At 41.0% G+C, this 20,986-nt stretch overlaps 1 protein-coding gene across 1 annotated transcript; it reads left to right on the top strand.

Moving 5' to 3' along the window:
- The first annotated feature begins 1,079 nt into the window (after window positions 1-1,079).
- Window positions 1,080-14,943, top strand: LOC311074675 (polyunsaturated fatty acid lipoxygenase ALOX15B-like). The gene is made up of 12 exons (XM_084101456.1): window positions 1,080-1,161; window positions 1,273-1,395; window positions 2,729-2,832; window positions 5,209-5,378; window positions 5,491-5,634; window positions 6,088-6,291; window positions 9,049-9,135; window positions 9,476-9,645; window positions 10,003-10,121; window positions 11,644-11,744; window positions 13,901-14,071; window positions 14,350-14,943. The coding sequence occupies exons 1-12, from the start codon at window positions 1,127-1,129 to the stop codon at window positions 14,527-14,529; spliced, it is 1,608 nt and encodes a 535-aa protein (XP_083957582.1). The 5' UTR covers window positions 1,080-1,126; the 3' UTR covers window positions 14,530-14,943.
- The last annotated feature ends 6,043 nt before the right edge of the window (window positions 14,944-20,986 follow it).

Below are 20,986 nucleotides of genomic sequence, written 5' to 3'. Positions count from 1 at the left end.
TAGACATTCGTAGCGCCCAATAAACTGCTCTGGGCATTCGTAAACCACGCCTCAAATACGAGAAAATGAACATGTGGTTCCCAGACCACGTCTCAATGAGACGAGGTCTGACGTTAGCCAGGCTAGCAATGGAAACAGTTTTTGCGCATTTGCAGGTCACCTGACTTAGAAGGCGCGGTGTGTTTGGACAGAATACGAGACAGAGTTCTTTATTAAATTCATATAAGACAAAAGAATTTACACGAATAATGGATTCTAAACCTCAAATAAATGCCACAATCAAGACCTCGAAGCAGATCTGAGGGAGAAACACCCAGAAACTCCTCATATGTGTCGCTCTCAAGTATAACAAGGGTCGTTCCTTACCATTAATGCTTTGAAAACACACATACAGCTCCTTCCATTAATAATAATGGCCAGTGCAGTGGCTGGGATATAGTACATAAACCTACCAACGTCCGTTGCAATGGTTTTTGGAATGATTTTACTTATCGCAAGAGGAAAAAATGAAGTTTTAGTCGCATAACATCGGTTAATAGAAACGCCATAATTTCTCAAAAATGTAATGGAAACTCGCCTATTGTTGTGATGTTCATTGGGTGATGGCATATTTAAAAAAAAACATATTTTTTTAATGTATTTCAGAAGACTGTGCTGTATTAGCTATAGGCTAATGCTACTATTCACCTTTTTCAAACAAAGCACATTTGTAATCAAATTAAAGTGTCTATGAAAAATGTTGTTAACATCAGGTGTCTTCAGTAATGCTCAATCATCACTCAATTAATCACGTAATTATCTCATTAACTTTAACACTGCTTCAGAGTTAATTTAACACTCTTGAGTGTGGAGTCAAATAAACTCCCAGGAGAGTTAATTTAACACTGGAGTTTTTGCTGTGTATGAAAAATGTTTTACATGGATGACAAATCATCGTCCTATGGTCAAGAAACTATATATATATATATATATATATATATATATATACACAAAATATAACCTACATTTTTTCTTTCAAAAATGTTTTCGTTGCAAACATAAATTTAGATTGTGAATTAATGTTGGCATTTGCATTTCAGCTTCACTGGTGTTCCAGGAGACCAACCAAATAGCCCAAAAACAAAGGATGAGGCATCTAGACGAGCAACAAAAGCTATTCAGGTTGGTGGGCAACAAGTCGGGTGTGACAGCGAAGTGTCTGTGTTATATTAAAATAAATTCAGAGAAATTAAATTCTTTCCATTGAAGTACAGCTGAATATTCTACCCCCAGTTGGCGCGAGTATGCTGAGGGCACGCCTCAAGTTATCGATTGCGACACTGCCCTCTCTCTGCCACCTGAAGTCCGATTCTCTTTCACAAAGACAACAGAGTTTTTCTTCACCGCAGGAACTCAGTAAGTGACCAAGTCATTTTAACCCTCCTTTAGTGTTCATATCTTTGTTGCACACTGTTCAGTGTTCACGGGTCTGTTGGACCCAATATTGGGTTTTTAGAACAACACAACCATAAGAATTTAAGAATTTAGGGAAACAACTGAACAGGTGTCGACTCTATTTTAATTTCAATTACATGCAATATGGACAGTAGGCCTATTCATGGTTAATCTTTGCCATATAGGCTTCCTCTTCCAGATCACAATTATTGGTAGCGGCAGCAGGTGTAGTTTCACTCTGCATAAAAATTAGGGAGAAGACATATTCTCGTGCTTAAAGGACAATTCCGGCGCAAAATGAACCTAGGCGTTAATAACACATGGGTACCGAGTCGACCGTTCTCTGGGATGTGTTTTCATGCTAATCGAATGTACCCAGTTTTATCTCGAACCACAGATTAGCTTATAACGCTAGTATATAGGGCATAGAGTAAGTAAAAAGAAATTGCTAGTTAATACCACTAACAAGGCTCAAAATAGCCCCACCCTAACACGGTAGCATAATGAGGGTCCCTTCATGCAAACCGAAGCATTGAGAACTTTGTACAGACAGTTTAATAAGAAGATACTTTATAAAGACAGTACACTTCGCGAATACAGGCAGGAGCCATCTTTGGAAAACAGTCTTGACCAGTCACGAATTCAACCCAAGCGCTCATTGGTGACGTGGATGATTACATTACTGTTGATCATCTGTCCATCATCGTATAAAGCCCACCCTGACAATTTGATTGGTCCGAACAGCTCTGGTTCGAGCATAGTTGCTCCACAACGGATCAAGTCCAGACCGAACTTCCCGACCTCAAATGTTGTGGGGGGGGGCTAAGTTCAGCTGGCATCCAGGCTACAATGTAATGGTAACTCTAGAGACGCATTTAGAGAGTTTGTTAGTAAGCCCACGACAGCAAGCTTAACCATTTCACCATTATTATTAGGACAATGGACTGTATCAATGTTTTCTGTTTGTAGATTAGCCTAAATATGGTGTGTTTTTAGTTATAGATTGCACTGGTGGAAATGCTGAATATTTAAGCTAGATTTAACTTTAAGTATACTTTAGTTAAAAATTAACTGTGTTGATTTAAAAACATGATCCATGTATATTCAGTGTATTTTGCATGGAAGTGGATGGCATTCGCAAAATAGCTTTGTCTCGAAGACAGTAATGATATAATATCTAATAGTAACTACAAAGATGCTCACAACTAAAGCTAGGATGGACCATAGGTAGTATATCAAGGCTAGTTACACTATTAATGTTTGAACTGTGTACCTGTGTATTCTGTGTGTGCAGGTTAGCTGCTCTGAAGCTAACTGGATTAGCTGACAGCAGAAAATCGTGGGAAAGCATTTGCCAGCTGGAAGCAATCATTTGTGAAAACAGATCGAAAACCATTGGTACTCATCTTAAATGAATGAACTGTTCAAAATGACTGTATTGCAAATAACATGTAGCAACCCTTACTTAACAAATTTATATGGGAATATACAGCAAAATATAATGCGATATATTACATAATAAATTCCTGTATATGGGAAACTAGTGCTTATATATTTTTTAATATACTGCAATATATGCATTGACCATGTATGGCTATATATTAATGAATATAAAATATTTATAAATGAAGACAAAAATAGCATTACATGTAATATTCACAAAGTTTTATCCTTTATTGTGTACGTATATTGCACATACATGTTCCCATATAAATGTGAATGTATGTTCACACACACACACACACACATATATATATATATATATATATATATATATATACACACACACACACACACACACACACACACACACACACACACACACATTCACATTCACATTCACATTCATGGAATGAGTTACAACAGATTTCTAGTTCCCAGCATGCTTTGCTTCTTATATTTAGGGAAAGGTAGGCATTTTTTTTTGGCAATCTGCAAAAAAAAATCTTACCAATAGCTTTTTTTTTAGCATGTGTTCCTATAGGTGTCTAGTAACACCTCCCAATTTATCCGCGGCCAAATCCTCGGGGAAACGCCTGGAGAGGCCATTAGTTTTGAGTAAAAATGACTCCAAGTCCATACAGAAATCCATAAAAAGTGGTTTTATTGAACAATTACAAAACAAAACTTCCTAAATCAGTTTAAAATTTAACAAACCTCATCCAACTCCCCTTCATCTCTATCACTCATTTTATCATCTGGCTGGTTGATGTTCTGGCAAGAGTTACCATGACCGTTCCCACAAACAGAAATACGCTTGACGCCTTGCTTTTTACAGCAGCACCTGAGAGTGTCACAGTGCCCTGCACAGTTGCAGCTGACAAACAAGGTAGTCCAGTGCAATAGGATCTGTTGTAGGGACTGGCACATAACCTTGTTCTCCTTGTTTTCATCCATACTCACGGACATCCAGTGATGGACTTTGTAGCAGTAGCCGATCTCTGGTCTGGAGATATGCCCGCAGAGAGTGCTGTGCTGCAGCTCCTGTAGTCGGAGGCAGTTTCTCAGACAAAGTCCATCACTGGATGTCCGTGAGTATGGATGGAAACAAGGAGAACAAGGTTATGCACCAGTCCCTACAACATATCCCATTGCACTGGACTACCTTCTGAAGTTTGTCAGCTGCAACTGTGCAGGGGACTGTGACACTCTCAGGTGCTGCTGTCAAGCGTATTTCTGTTTGTGGGAACGGTCATGGTAACTCTTGCCAGAACATTAACCAGCCAGATGATAACAGGAGTGAGGAAGATGCAGGGGAGTTGGATGAGGTTTGTTAAATTTTAAACTGATTTAGGAAGTTTTGTTTTGTAATTGTTCAATAAAACCACTTTTTATGGATTTCTGTATGGACTTGGAGTCATTTTTACTCAAACCTAAAGGCTGGGATAGATTCAGCACCCCTAAAAACCCCTAGTTAGACCTCTCAAAAGGTAATATTGATTTAAAAAAAAAAAATCATTATTTTTACCCAGGCCGTCTGGGCACAGATTTGCAAAAAAAAAACCTTTCCCTAACTGTTACTGTTAAAGGAGAGCAAATGTTCAAATTAAGTGTTATTTAATGTGTTCTGCTCAATATTAATATAGGCCTGAGATCTGTTAGTGTTTATTGTTCTATTATTTTTTTAATTAGAACGATTTTCTGGTATATCTGAGTTTTTGGAGTTACCATTGTGCTGAAGAGTAGAGCCTGTGGTTCGGTTGATGATTGGCCATAGATCATTTAAACTATAATTATTATATTTAACAAAGTAATGGCTGTGCACTCCTCAGCACAGTGATAGTCTCTTGGATAAATACTTTAGTACATGCAGGTGTGCTTGTGCTTTTGTTAATTAGCTTGAAAATATGAAACACTTATAATGTAAATTAATTAAAAAATATATAAGAAATATATTACATTCTATATTTCTCTCTCTCTCTATATATATGTGTGTGTTTAAGTTGTATGAGTATTTATTAATATATCTGCAATATATTACACGTGCAGTACCATATCTAATCACATATATATCTATATATTATGAAGTGTATTACTGAATATAAAGTTACATACATTATGATATATTAGTACATATGTTGTCCGATATTTTTCAATATATGAAAAGCGTCAATTCCTTATGTATTATTCAATACATTGTAATATATTAAAACACTATATTATTCTGTGTATTTTCAAATATACTGTTAAACCATTTAATATATTGATCATTCATATATTGGAAATATATTTTCGTTCCGTAAGGGATATGTTCTGACACAGCATGCTTTGCAGAATACTGTCAGGAGCACTGGGATAAGGATGACTTCTTTGGCTACCAGTTTCTGAATGGCCTCAATCCCATGATGATCCAGCGCTGCTCAACTCTGCCCGAGAATTTCCCCGTCACAGATGACATGGTCAAAGACTCCCTAAGAGGGAGCAGCTTGGAGCAGGAGATGGAGGTACGCTACTTGCTCCTGGCAATGATTTGGAATGACTGGGTCTGGTTTGCTTTGGTTTTGTCTCATTTCCTGGGTTTCTTCATTATTTGGTGTGGTCTACCCCCATACCCAGAAAGGGAACATCTTCTTGTCTGACTATAAGATGATGGACGGGCTGGTGGGGAATGTTGTCAGTGGCAGGAAGCAGTATCTCACGGCTCCCCTGGTCCTGCTGTACTGCAACCCTGAAGGCATGATGAAGCCCATCGCCATTCAGGTGCGTATCTTGTATCCGAAGTGCAGAAATCCACAGGTTATGAATAAAACCTCGGCTCTTTGAGGGAGAACACAAGACATCACGCTGTATGGGATATCGCTCCTTGAGCATATAGAGGGATTAGAATTGTCTTCAGCTGGGAAATGCTCAAGAAGCGATATCCCAGGGTGACATCGAAGTGCTTTGACCCAAACAGAACTACATGGTCAGTCTTTATTAAATTAAATACAGATGAATAAATCTTGAAAGATGAGGTAAATAACCAAATTATTACAAAGAAACAAATAAAAGGTGATATATAATGTACAACTGATGAGTAGGCAAACATGTCTGAATGATTAAACATTAAATAAACCTTTTTTTAAGATGTCAATGTCTTTAAAAATAATTACCCAGATTCCCTCAGAAACCGTTTGTACCATTTTCACGGATGTTCAAATTTAATCTGCACAGTTAAGACAACAGCCCAGCAAAGACAACCCCATCTTCCTCCCAACGGATTCAAAGGCCGACTGGAAACTGGCCAAGCTCTTCGTCCGAAACGCAGAGTTTGGCGTTCACGAGGTGGACTTTCACCTGCTGAGGACTCACCTGCTGGCGGAGGTGTTCACCGTGGCCACGTTGCGCAATCTTCCCTCTTCACATCCTCTCCACAAGGTATTGAATCTGTCGCGCATGAGTTGGTTTGACGTGTGAACGGCGAGGGCTCATAGAACAACAGGGGCGTGTTCCAGACATGCCATATCCACAGAGAAAGACAGAGAGAGAGAGAGAATGATAGAGAGTTAAAGCTACACTGTGTAGGATTTTCTCCCACCTAGCGGTGAAATTGTATATGACTACCAGCTGAATATTACTTTCTAGCCCCTCCCATTCCGAGGGCGTTTTAACTACTATGGTGGCCGTATTATTTCAAATCTGCCGGCAGTCGCGAGTAATCTCCCCCTCGCATTCGTCACTGTGCCACTGCGTGAAAAAAGGCGAAGCTTGAATTTCCAGGTATGTCCCTCTTTGTCTAATGTATTTTCAAGATGGATGCGCAACATGGCTTCCGCCATTTGAGCGACTCGCTCGTATGTATTCTAAATAGCAGATTATACACTTACAAGAATAATTAATTAGTTGGTTGAAGTTATTACACATTAATGAGAATGTATAATTTTGAAAGAACAAAGTGTTTTTTGCTAAGAATCAACTTAAAATATTATACAGTGTAGCTTTAAATAATGTAGGTTACTTCTATACTATTTGACGGCAGGGGAGTTTTTCAGCTGTAGTCTGTGGTCACAGCTGTTTATTTTACCTCAGAGATGTGGCTTTGTGAAAAAGCCTGCCCTTCATTATTGCCTTTTGGAGAGCGAGACTGAGATATCTAAAGCCTGTGGTCACAGACAGTGTTTGGAATAACGCCGTTTAAAAGAACGGCGTTAGGTAACAACGTTATTTTTTCAGTAACGGGGAAATCTAACTAATTACTTTTCCCGTCGTTACAACGCCGTTAACATTACTGGACGTTAAATGCGGTGCGTTACTATGCATTGATTGAATAAACTGTGTAATCCGAACGCACCCCTGGCTCGCACAGCTAGTGAGGAGGTGGGTTAATAACGAGGTAAGCGATTATGATTGGCTAAGGCAGAGTCATGTGTTTTTTACACGCATGCCAGCACACGCGCCACACACACACACACACACATCAGCTAAACAGAGATTGAGCAGCAGAGATGGCGAGTCAGGAGTAATCCGATATAAAGTTGGCATTTCCAAGGTGGAGATATAAGCACTACTTCAAATTCATTGAGGTCAAAGGCAAGAACTAGGGGTGGAACGGTACATGTACCTGTACGGGTGTCATGATTTGGTGCATACATTTACACGGAGAATACACGGTATAAAAATAAATAAAACTCGCGTGCAAATTAATTAATGTAATGCGGAACTACTGTTATACGCGGGTTCTTTAGGGACACCTAATCTGTAGCCCCGCCTTAGCTCTGAACATGGCCAGAGAATGTCTAATAGGAAGAGAATTGGCACTCTCTGCTTACTTCCGGTTTCTGGACTGGCTGCAGTAACACGTCTCTGTCCATGCGGGGGCGCTCGCAGGCGAGTGCAGAATGAATGGAGGTCTATGGCGAAATACCCTCAAAATCCACTTTTCTCAGGACATCATTTTTTGTCTAGTAATTTGAATGTTGTATTCGAAAGGAGATGCAAAGAAATTACACATTGCTGGGTGTTAGATTTTTTAGAGTCACTTATTTGCTTTAAAAAGTCTTTTAAAATGTCAATGACGTCATACACATGTACGACCAGAGATACTGCTTAACGGCAATCCTTCACTCACTCTGGTGCGTTCGCGCTCTGCACTTTCTTTTCACTCGAGGCATCGACAACACAGCTGACACAGGTAAATACACGTGCTAGACGAGTTTTTGTTTTGTTTGTTTCTGGTCCTGCTTCGGATGCCACGATGCCATCAAGCGGTATCTCTAGTCGTAATCAGTCCTTCACTGACCAATCAGCGTTCATTAGCAGAATGCTAGCGTGTTATGGGCAACAACAACTCAACCTGTAAGAAATCGAAAGGACATAAGTACTCGTTCATTCAACTTTCGACCTATAACCCATGTTGAACTTGCAAAACCTACAATAAAATCTGAGATTTCTCAACGGCAATCAGGTGAAAGAGACACATTTAGCCGTCTAGCCCCATTGACTCCCATTCAGTCTGCACTCGCCCGCGATCACCTCCAGTGGAATTCTAATGGAACTGCAACCAAGATCAATACAATGGGGCTAATAGGAAGTGCCAAGGCTCTCCGTAGACGGGCTCTGACATGGCTCTGGAGCAGGCTGCGATGTAAAGATTGGAATGCTGGAATGTGTGTGTGTGAGAGAGAGAGAAAGAGAGACGCGGACACGATCGAAAAGTCGCAAAGTGTTACATTTGTGTGTGTGTGTGTGAGGCGCGGACGCGATCGAACAGTGGAAACAAAAACATTCCGTAATTTTGTTTATACAGGACATTCAAACTGCAAAGTGTTTCCAAATTCTTTTACATCTTGTGAAAAGAGGCATAATAGGTGCCCTTTAAAGTAACGTTCCCAACACTGGTCACAGACTACACAGAACATTAGGTACAAGTAATGTCTTACTCAAACCCATTCATCTCCATCTTACCATTCTCTCAAAAAATTTAATTATTCTGTAATTCATGTAAGAATAACTGGAATGGAATTAAGGAAGTCACATACAAAAGCAGGCTTGCAGGTACAGGTACACACACGCAGGTGCAATAACGCACGCACTCACAGACAAGAAATTAAAATTCATTCTTTATTCATATATTTTTATCTTCAAAGAATGTGAAGGCAGTGAATGCAAATCTCTTACTTACTTTTCCTTCTGTAGCTCCTCTTTCCCCATATGCGATACACGCTCCAGATCAACACCATGGCCCGAAGTCGACTGATATCCACGGATGGGGCCATTAGCATGGTATGCATATGTCATGGTTAAAGAGCACTAAAGGTTCAGTCTTCAATTATAATCCAATACACTGTTGAATTCAGTTCACTATCCTATGTACCTGCAAACATATCTTGTAAGATTGGTACAAAAAAATACATTAATGGCTCTTTAATGTTTTCTGTGATGACTGACATCTTGAACAGTAGATTGCTAGTAAAAGATTGCTAGATTGCCTTTACTAAATTTATAATTTTTTATTTAAAAATGTGGAAATTATTATGGAATCTGTGGTGACAGAACTTTGTTATACAGTAGCCTTTGACCTAACTTTGTCATGTCTTCTCTCCATTAATGATACCACTCTTAGTATGCAGGAGTAGGTGGAGAGTCATTGGAAGAGTTGCTGAAGCGTGCTACTGCCTCCCTGACCTACAGCGCCCTCTGTCTTCCCGATAACATCTCTGAGAGAGGCCTGGAGACTGTGCCCTGCTACTACTACAGAGATGATGGGATGAGACTCTGGGATATCATCAACAAGTATGACTACCAGTGGAGTTTAGTCTAGTGTTTTATTGATAGGCATTATGCTTCTCTCTCTCTCTCTCTCTTTCTCTCTCTCTCTCTCTCTGTCTGTGTGTGTTACATAATACATCCAGTTTTTAGGGCTGAACTAATACATCCTGGTGCAATTTCTGATTCATATTTCAACAAATACAGCGTCAATTATACAGGTTCATGGGTCTAGTCAGTAAGCACATGCAGCACATGAACTGTGTTGTAAGTCGCTTTGAATAAATTCCTGCTTAAGAAATAAATGCAAAGTAAATCTTCAAAAAAAAGTAAAGCTGTAAATATGTAAACCTGGAAAACATCTGACTGTGAGGTTGTTTACAGGTTTGTTGCAGCTTTCTTGCCACACTACTATCAACATGAAGACGTGCAGAAGGACACAGAGCTGCAGCGTTGGATCAGTGAGATATTCACCAATGGCTTCCTGGAAAGACATTCCTCAGGTCTGTTATTAGTCCGTTATCAGGGCTGTTGCAGTTGAAGATGCTGCAAGTGTGATTTCTGGTGGAATAAAAATGTGTCTAGACCAAGTCAAGTTATCTTCATTTATATAGCGCTTTTAACAATGTAGATTGTTCCAAAGCAGCTTTACAGAGATACAAGGATAGTTTAAAGTAACAGAGATTGTTTTGGCTTTATAGCAGTTCTTGAATAAAGTTATTTCCAGCTAAAGTTAATTTGATTGATTCACTTCGGTCGCAACGATCATTAGTTATTAAATTAGGGGCCGCTAACACGACACCGTTTTAACAGGAAACTCTACACAGACTTTAAATGTGAAACCTGTGAGAAACGCTGATGGCGTGCACATGCGTATTACGAGTTCAGTCTATTGGTATGCGTGTTTGAATATATGTGCGCAGGTTTGTAATTCCCTACAAACCAAGCCTTAAAAAACTACTTGTCTGGCCTTAACATTTTTGATACAGAATTTTGTCACTTTGGGGTAGATACGCGAACCGAATTTTCCCGACAACATTTTATCTGTAGAGTGGTAAAGGGATCCTCCTAAAGGAGAAACTAGTTGGCACTTCAGCACCCCGCTATGTCATCGGGTCCAGGCGAAGGTCCTTCGTCAGATCTGGATACGGCCTGGATCCGGCAGGCTGCGGGAAAACCTTGGGATAAACAAAGACACTAAAATTAGCATAGACGCCATTCTTCAGTCAATTTTGATATTCTAGGTATTATTAACTGGCCGGAATTTTGAGATCACAGTAGACGTGAAAGACTATAATGCGTTAAGAGCTCGCTCGTTTTGGACCAGCTGTAGTTTGTTTATTAAGCGTGCAGGGCAACCACCCAGTAGAGCATTACAAAAATCTAGCCTTGAGGTCATGAACGCATGAACTAATTGTTCTGCATTTGTCAATGAGAGCATATGGCGTAGTTTAGATATATATTTAAGAATGCGGTTTTACAGATATTAGACACGTGACTTTTAAATGAAAGATTGGTATCAAAGAGCACACCCAGGTTCCTAACCGACGACGAAGACTCGACAGAGCAGCCAATAATTAGATAATTAGAATCTCTGTTTTTTCAGAATTAAGTAGTAGGAACCAATGAGTATGCATTTCCAACGGAATTGTTGCCATATTAGGACATTTAATCCAACAAAGGTTTCCTTTCTTTTGTGTGTGTGTGTTCAGATTAGTATTTGCACAGCATAAGGTATATAGAATCATTGATAGAATAGATAGATAGAATAGATGGAAAATCTATCATTTTTGATATTTGCTTTGAGGCACAACCTCTTTTGTAAACCCCACTGTAATTCACAATTTAACCAGGTCAATAGTCAAAGTTTGGTTTATGGCTCCACTTTCCATTTCTGTGAGTGAGTGAGTGAGTGTGTGAGTGAGTGTGAGTGAGTGTGTGTGAGTGAGTGAGAGTGAGTGAGTGCATGTATAAATATCCTAAACTGAGTTCCTCACAGAAACAGCCTTTTATTATTTTTCACAGGAATACCACAAGATTTTAAGACACTGAAAGAGCTTATCAAGTTTGTCACCATGGTGATCTTCACTGCATCAGCCCAACATGCCGCTGTAAACAGTGGACAGGTCAGTTAGTACAAGTCAATTCACTTCCAATCACACAGAGCCATTAAAGCTGCAGTCCGTGATCCTAATCTCATACACTTTCCCTCAAATCCAGCGAATTGCTCCACACATTCCTCTAGCTGTACGCTGAGTGTCACGTGTTCATGTATTTTGATTCATGTGTATAGTTCTGTTCCCGTATTTTGCGGCCTTTGTGTTAAGCCGAGCGCACACTGTGCGATTTTGGCCATGATTTGGCCGTCTGAGAGAAATTCAGCAAATCCTAAAAGATTCCTCTGATCTTTGGCTAAAATCTGAAGTCTTTGATCGTTAGTTTGACTTCTGACCGCTGCGATCACATTTTACCACCGACAGAATTCTGGCAGTGTCAGAAGATTTGAATCTCAGTCCTGCAGTGTGACTTCTCCTATGACGACCGTCAAATTGTCTTTGTTTTTCAAGACAAGCCATGACCAAAATTAACGTTAGAGATTTCTTTGTAGCCCCCATTTCAATCCTGCGTGTAACGCAGCTCACTGTCAGCGTCATTGATTGATGATGTAAAACTCCTGACGAGTTTTCTTGCATTTGTACGTTTTTAACATGTCTTGACTGTCGTACAGTCTGATATTTATGACAACTGAGATCTTGCAGTGTGACATGGCTTACAGCGAGGATCATGTTCGTCTGACAAGCAACTTCTTGCTTGTTTATGGCGGTTGGCATACAACTTTTAGGTGCATTACCGCCACCTGCTAGTTAGGAGTGTGGGTCAATTATATAATATACATATAATATATATATGATAGAAATATTACTTGCATGTAGCCTAAATAATTGAATTCCTTCATTATCAACACTTTAATAGCCTAATGCTAATGTCTAGAATAGCGATTTTAAGTGTGAATTGCGACTTCTCTTTGTTTTAAGTCAGTCTCAAACTCCGATAGCCTGTGGGGGGTTTGGAGGGGCAGTTCAGTGGCTTGTTCGGTAGCCTTATTTTACTCCCAATCGTGTTTTGTTTTTAACTTCCCACCAACATACCCCTGCTATTGATTCAGATACTACTGTAATTTCAACTGTTGTCTCCTTCACATTTATAACATTTATTCTTGTACCATCCCCATTATTAATACATACTAGGTTTAATACATATTAATACATACCTTTTCTGTAAAAGATACTAGAAAAGGTGGTATCCTCACAACTATGTTCCTTTTTAGAAAGAAATGATGTCTGTGAGGATTTTCAGTCAGGATTTAGACCGTACCATAGTACTGAGACTGCTCTCATTAGAGTCACAAATGATCTGCTCTTATCATCCGATCATCCGAGAGCGCTCGCGGCTGAAAATGTAAAAATATTTTATCAGATGTGCCTTTCGTTTAGACGGCGACGGCGTTTTGGGGGCTTCCTCTGTTTGTGGTGTACTTAAGCCCTGTTTAGTCGTATCCAGTTGTCAGTTCTAACGTCTTGTTTAGTTGGTTGTTCTATTCCTGATCATGACATTCTGTTTTGTCAAGATTTGAGTTTGTTTTTGTAATTAAAGTTTAAGACTGCCGCACTTAGATCTTGTTTCATCTCTACTGCAATCTTTCAGTGTTCGAGCTCAAAAACCCTCTGTTGTCCTGGCTAAGATTGGGAAACAAACATATAGACCGAGCTATATACAATCCCAGCTAATCAAGCTTCAGCAGCATGAAGGGGAGGGTTTTCACTTTCTTGATATTGAGCTCAAATGTCAACAACCTTTCACAAACCCATATTTGCAGACTCTACTTTAAACTGTTTCTGTTATTACTGTAACATTACCTCAAGAAGCTTTAACCTCCTAGGGCAGCGGTTCTCTTAAGTGCACAGGAGATCAGCAGAAAAACAGAACACAGACGTTACAACGGCTTTCAAGTGCATGAATAGTGGTTGGCGCTCTGCCTTGATAAAGCAGCACCAATTCCACTGAATCATTCTTCTTAAGACTGTTGACTTGTTACCAGATTGTGTTTAAGGGGGGCATGACTAAAAAGTTTGAGAACCACTGCCCTAGAGCAAGTAGCCCAGGACGACGAGAAAAACCTGTCAATATCCACTTTCCATGGCCTAAGTAATGTGAATTATGCGCTCTTGTTATTCTTTATGAATATTTGACATCACATTTCTCACAAATTCTTTCCCCCCAGTATGACTTTGGCGGCTGGATGCCTAACTACCCCACTGCCCTCAGAAAGCCCCCTCCCAAGAAGAAAGGCCAGACCACTGAGCACACGATCCTGGAGACCCTACCTGATGTGGGCACGACGGTGAATGGGATGGCTGTCCTGAAACTCCTGAGCAATGACTCTGCAGACCATGTGAGTTTTTACACCATCAGGGTACATGTTAAAAGACTGCAAAATGGTGTCATATTACTCTGGATGACAATGGCTTACTTACACTGCTTTCATTCCTCTAGTTTGCATTACCTGACTGTTACATTACAAAAGAGATTTAGCAAAGTGTAAGCATAGAGTTGCAGTGGGCTCTTACAGAGTATTAGTGTGCTGTCATGCGTAGTGTGTTAAACATTGTTATAAACATGTTTCTTATCAACATGTTATTTACGATTACAATCTTGATACTCTGTCTGTAGTACCCTCTGGGAAAATTCCCTGAAAATCTGTATGATGAAGAGGTCCCCTGCAAGCTCATTAAAGATTTTCAAAAGGATCTGGAGGAGTTGTCAGATCTCATCGAGAAGCGGAACAAGAAGTTGGAGCTTCCCTACACCTATCTGAACCCCAAAAATGTGGACAACAGTGTAGCCATTTGAAAGGATACAGTAGTCCTTAATACATTTGTCTTTCTATTAATAGCTTTGTAAATAAAAATAAAGACCAAAGCAAAAATAAATCAAAGTGAATCATGGATGTTGCCTTTCAGAGAAAATAAAAAATGATGTGAAAGGCTCTGCTTAATGTGTGGTGCATTTGTTTTTTAACTTGTGGATTATGATATATGTTTTTACAGCTGTGGTGCCATCTAGTGACATTAATCAGTACAATCCTGCGATATTAAACATTGCATATGTGGCAGGACCGTTAGGTAATAGGGAAAATAGAGACCCCAGAACTATACTTAACACTCGACTACGCCACCGGGAAATATCAGTCCTATACAGGGGGGCACACACGTTCGTTACCAATATGCGGGCGAGTAGAGAGACAGGTCAATATTCACAAGTCACAAAAAAGGAACTAAGAAAAAACAAAAACAACTGCAAATGTACAAAAAAAAATAATACAAAAGAAAATTTAAAGGAGGGAGATGGACTGCTGTAGCCCTCAATTGCTACACCACACTTAACTATACACACACACACACACACACATACACACAGGGCCGGTTCTAGACATTTGGAGGCCCTAGGCAAAATGTATGTTGGAGGCCCCCCTGCCACACCCTCATCCCCTCCCACCTTTTAGAATTCACACACCATCTCGACAGCCAGCCATTGAGTGAGGACAATCTACTAACTATCTCATCACTCCGGCGAACAGGAAGGGGGCCAGAGCAAATTACAGTGCCTGACGTCGTACTTGCAAGTTCACACACCTCTTTAATATTAATTTTGGTGATCTCCGACTGGCGGAGTCTAACATCATTAGTGCCGACGTGAATAATAATTTTAGAGAATTTACGATTAGCATTAGCCAGCACTTTTTAATTTGCTTTGATGTCAGGCGCTCTGGCTCCCGGCAAACATGTGACTATGGTGGCTGGTGTCTCTATGATCTGGATACGGCCGGGGTCCACCTCACCTCAGGAAACGGAGAAACTGGTTGACACTTCAGGACTGCGTTGTCGACCCGTCCAGGCGCTGGTCCTTCATAAGATCTGGATATGGCCTGGATCCGGCAGGCTGTGGTAAACCTCGGTATAAACAGAGAGACTAATATTAGCGTAGACGCCATTCTTCTTATGATGTAACGAGTACATCAGGATTTATGGGAAGTGTTCCCGGTTCCGGCTGGCCTAATCTATGCAGCCTAACATGCATCTATAATGTGTTATGTGTATGCTAGGTCAAAGAGATGTGTCTTTAGTCTAGCTTTGAACTGACAGAGTGTGTCTGCTTCCCGGACAATGGTAGGAAGACTGTTCCAGAGTTTTGGTGCTAAATAGGAGAAGGATCTACCGCCAGCAGTCGATTTTGATATTCTAGGTATTATCAACTGGCCGGAATTTTGAGATCGCAATAGACGTGAAGGACTATAATGCGTTAAGAGCTCGCTCAAGTTCTGCGGAGCTAAACCATTTAGTGCTTTGTAAGTAATCAGCAATATTTTAAAATGTATGCGATGTGTAATAGGCAACCAGTGCAGTGTTGTCTGAACGCGTTGTTGTCTTTGGAGCTCCATCGATTGATTTATAATTCTTGATTTCTCTTTAAACTCACTTACAACGAACATTTTCTATTTTTCCTCACCTCATAGTTACAATGCGGACTGTTGAGCAGACGCGTCTCAAGCCTATTAGTGATCCAACGTCGGATACTCTTATAGGTTACTCCTGTGGATCACGGCTGAACGCGTCTTCTCCACACTCACTTACAAACAAACATTTTTTTCGCCTATCGTGCGTCTACTCTACACCTGTACCACTAAAAAGACGGATTATATCCAAGACTTCAGTCATAAATTAGTATTAATATTGATAGCATCACTGGTAGCGTCGTTGCTAACTTAACTTACTGTCCATCTGTTAAAATGGCGAATATATCAGATGTAAGTAGTCTACCTTTTGGTGCAGGTGAGGACACATTTGAGCTACACGCGTTGCAGTCTGAGCTGGAAGCTGTTGAGAAACAGATCCACGACCTTTTAGTGAGAAAAGCCGAGCTGATAGACCGGCGGTTAGCTCTTGAAACATCACGCGCCGATGCACACAAATCAGTGATCAACGTTACTAACCCGCTGACTCCGACCTCGTCTACTCCGTGCGTTACTCAGCATCGGTCACGAGCGTCGAGGCCGCGATCAGCCATGGTCTCGTTTACGCCGGCTCCAACATGCCACCACGAAGCCTGGATATTTCCGCAGCGGAAGACGCGAGTCAGGTCTAGACCAAGAAAACTCTCTCCGACCCTCCCGGTTTTCGAGATATCCACACAAAACCGCTTCTCCCTTCTTCGCGAAACAGAACGCGATGCTGTGATCATCGGTGATTCCATCGTTCGACACGTACAAGCTACGTTAAATAAAAGTAAGGTGCATAGTCACTGCTTTCCTGGTGCTCGTGTTTCTGAAATCGCTGCTCACGTTCCCGAGATTCTGAACGAGCGCGTCGGAACTGTGGTCCTGCACGCGGGAGTGAACGACATCAGGCTGCGACAGACAGAGGTTCTGAAGAAAGACTTCAGGAATCTGATCGATACGGTACGCAGCACATTGCCTGATATAACGATCATTGTGTCAGGACCGCTTCCCACGTACCGACTAGGTCATGAAAAGTTTAGTAGATTATTCGCGCTAAATGAATGGTTAATGTCATGGTGCAATGAGCAGAAACTGCTCTTTGTAAATAATTGGAATCTGTTTTGGGAGCGTCCTAGGCTTTACCGTGCCGATGGCTTACACCCAAGCAGATTCGGATCGGATCTTCTGTCAGATAACATCTCCAAAATGTTAAATACCTTTTGACTAGTAACCAAAAGTTCAAATCATAGTCTCTGCTGCACCAAATTAACTGATATAAATAGTGTAGAACATTGCATAGAAACTGTGTCTATTCCTCGTTTAGTGAGATCAAATAATAAATCTACTGCAGGATCTAGAAAAAATCTAATTGTTATTAAACCAGAAAATGTTGCTATTAGTAAACAAAAACAATTTCTAGAAGCTAGGTCTTCTAAACATTAGATCACTCACACCTAAGGCAGTTATTGTAAATGAAATAGTCACGGATAATAGCTTCGATGTCCTTTGCCTTACTGAAACTTGGCTTAAACCTAATGATTATTTCGGTCTAAATGAGTCTACTCCATCAGGATACTCCTATAAGCACGAACCCCGTCTGATTGGTCGTGGCGGCGGTGTTGCAGCGGTCTATAGAGATATTCTCAATGTTACTCAGAAAACGGGTTATAAGTTTATTTCGTTTGAAATACTTGTACTAAATGTTACGCTCTTAGATGTTAGAAAAAAATCCATATTATCTCTAGCCTTGGCTACCGTATATAGACCGCCTGGGCCTTACGCTGATTTCCTAAAAGAGTTTGCAGATTTTCTCTCAGATCTATTGGTCAATGTAGATAAAGCATTAATTGTTGGATATTTTAACATGCACGTAGATAATTCAAATGATGCGTTAGGGGCTGCGTTTATAGATTTATTAAATTCCTTTGGGGTCAAACAAAACGTCACCGGACCAACTCATCGTCTTAATCACACACTCGATTTAATTATATCATATGGAACCGATCCAACCGATATAGATATCATTTCACAAAGTGATGATGTCACTGACCATTACTTGGTAACTTGCATATTACGTACTGCTGTAATATGTCATGCGGCGCCGCGTTTTCTACCAGGCAGAACAATCCTTCCATCCACCATAGATAATTTCTCGAGTTGCTTGTCTGATCTGTCTCAGCTGCTGCCTGAACCCAAACAAACAGATGAACTAGAAGAACTAACTAGCACTATGAGCACCATTCTCTCTAGAACATTGGATGTTGTTGCACCCGTTAGATTAAAAAAGGTCACAGAGAAAATTAAAGCACCATGGTACAATAATACTACGCATGTTCTAAAGAGAGAAACCCGTAATTTAGAGCGTAAATGGAAACAAACTAATTTAGACGTCTTTAGAATCGCGTGGAAAGACAGTATGTCACGTTATAAAAAGGCCCTAAAAGCGGCCAGGGCTGAGCATCTCCGCAAACTAATAGAAAACAACCAAAACAATCCTAGGTTTTTATTTAACACCGTGGCTAGACTAACAAATAAACAGACGTCACCCGAACAAAATATCCCGTTACAGTTTAGTAGTAATGATTTCATGAACTTCTTCACTGAGAAAATAGAAAACATCAGAACCACAATTGTAAACGTTCAATCCTCAATCGCACCTTATAATTCAGCCTCAATTTTCCCCCCCGCAAGAACAATTACAGTGCTTTACAACTATAGAACAAAAAGAGTTAAATAAACTTATCACTTCATCTAAAACAACAACATGTTTATTAGATCCTATACCAACTAAACTACTGAAAGAAGTGTTACCTGTAGTAGAAGAGCCTCTCCTCAATATTATTAACTCGTCTTTATCTTTAGGTCATGTTCCAAGAACATTTAAACTGGCAGTGATAAAACCTCTCATTAAGAAACCACAATTAGACCCGCATAATCTAGCAAATTATAGACCCATTTCAAATCTACCTTTTATGTCTAAAATACTAGAAAAAGTTGTGTCCGCTCAACTGGGCTCTTTCTTGCAAGAAAATGATATCTATGAAAAGTTTCAGTCAGGATTCAGGCCGCATCATAGCACTGAAACTGCGCTCGTTAAAATCACAAATGATTTACTCTTAGCTTCTGACCAAGGCTGCATCTCAATACTAGTTTTACTCGATCTAAGTGCTGCGTTCGATACTATAGATCATACAATACTCTTAGATCGACTACAAAATTATACTGGTGTTCAAGGACAAGCATTAAGCTGGTTTAGTGTCATGATCCTGTTTCTCTTATCTTTATCTGTCTCCATCTGCTGGCCTTTTTCGGTCATTACTTCCCCGCTCTTTCTCTTTGATGCATTATCTCCCTTTCATCTATCTCAGCTGTTTCTCATTCTCTCATCACACACCTGTTTCCCATCTCCTGTCGTTTGTCTCTCTATTTCTAGTTCTCTCTTTCTCTTCTGCTCTGTCGGATTATTTCCTACCGTCACGTATGTACTGACCATTGAGTTTACTCAGCTAAAGAGTATTGTTTCTAGTCCTGTCTTAGTCCAGTCCTGTCTTGTCCGGTCTGTTCGTTACCTGCTTTGTTACCTGATCTGTGCTGTGCCCAGCTGCCTGCCGTGGAGAGTCGCAGAGTGTCCGACGCCTCACCAGTTTCCCTGGTCTCGCTGTGCACCAGTTATCCGGACCTGCCTGTTGAACTACTCATAGTCACTATCTGTGATCTCCTTATTTACGAACTGCCTTTGTTAACCGGCCATTGTTGGCTTTGACTTATTTCTATTAAAGAGAACTGTTTACCTGCCATTTCGCCTTTTGGATTCTCTCTGCATACCGTGACAGAATAATCCGACCACATGGATCCAGCTAATGAGCATCCTATCCAGGCCGCTGTGGAGATTCAGGGGGCCATGCTGGGTAAGCACGAGGAGGAACTCTCCGCTGCTCGCCTTGCCGTTGATACGTTGGCGTCCCAGATTAACGATCTCTCCAGACAGTTCCATCTTCTCCGCACGGACTCGTCCTCCAGCACTGCAGACGCTCCAGAGCCGCGTGTGAATAATCCCCCTTGTTATGCGGGTGAGCAAACAGAATGTATGGCATTTCTGACTCAATGTGAAGTTGTCTTCTCGCTTCAGCCCCTCACCTTTGCCAGAGAACGCTCTCGTATCGCCTACATCATCTCTCTTCTCAAAGGACGAGCTCGAGAGTGGGGTACGGCCGTGTGGAACGCTAATTCAGACTGCCTTGATCACTATACCCTTTTTAAAGAAGAGATGTTAAGGGTTTTCGACCGTTCTGTCCATGGTCCTGAAGCATCCCGTTTGTTGTCCACTCTCCGTCAGGGAAGAAGGACGGTTGCGGATTTTTCTGTGGAATTCCGCACTCTCTCCACCTCCTGTGGGTGGAATGAGCCTGCGCTTGTGGCGCGTTTCATCGAGGGACTCAACGCCGAGATCAAGGATGAAGTCCTGGCTCGTGAAGTCCCATCTCGTCTCGATCCTCTAATTGATCTGGCTCTGCGAGTGGAGAAACGCTTCGAACTTCGACGACGCGCTCGCAACATGCAACCTTCATCCTTTACTCCACCGCTGGCCACCTCCTCTGCCGCTCCTCTCACTGATCCGGAGCCCATGCAGCTGGGCGGGATTCGAATTTCAGCTGCCGAACGCCAGCGCCGCATCATGAATCGACTCTGCCTATATTGCGGTTCTGACACTCACTTCGTTAACACCTGTCAGGTAAAAGCCAAAGCTCACCAGTAGAGAGAGGGTTACTGGTGAGCGCTTCCTCTCTACACCCTCCGCCGCCTTCACGGACT

Source organism: Abramis brama (assembly GCF_963993115.1).
Source record: "Abramis brama genome assembly, chromosome: 2".
Classification (NCBI taxonomy): Eukaryota; Metazoa; Chordata; class Actinopteri; order Cypriniformes; family Leuciscidae; genus Abramis; species Abramis brama.
Note: the sequence above shows the minus strand (reverse complement) of the source record. Positions and strands in the feature narration are given on the sequence as shown.

Excerpts from the sequence above, each read along its gene's own strand:
- LOC311074675 (XM_084101456.1), top strand. The coding sequence starts at position 1,127 with ATGAGGCATCTAGACGAGCAACAAAAGCTATTCAG. Across the intron at positions 5,379-5,490 it reads GCTTGGAGCAGGAGATGGAG|AAAGGGAACATCTTCTTGTC; the intron begins GTACGCTACTTG and ends CCCCATACCCAG. Across the intron at positions 9,136-9,475 it reads CGGATGGGGCCATTAGCATG|TATGCAGGAGTAGGTGGAGA; the intron begins GTATGCATATGT and ends TACCACTCTTAG.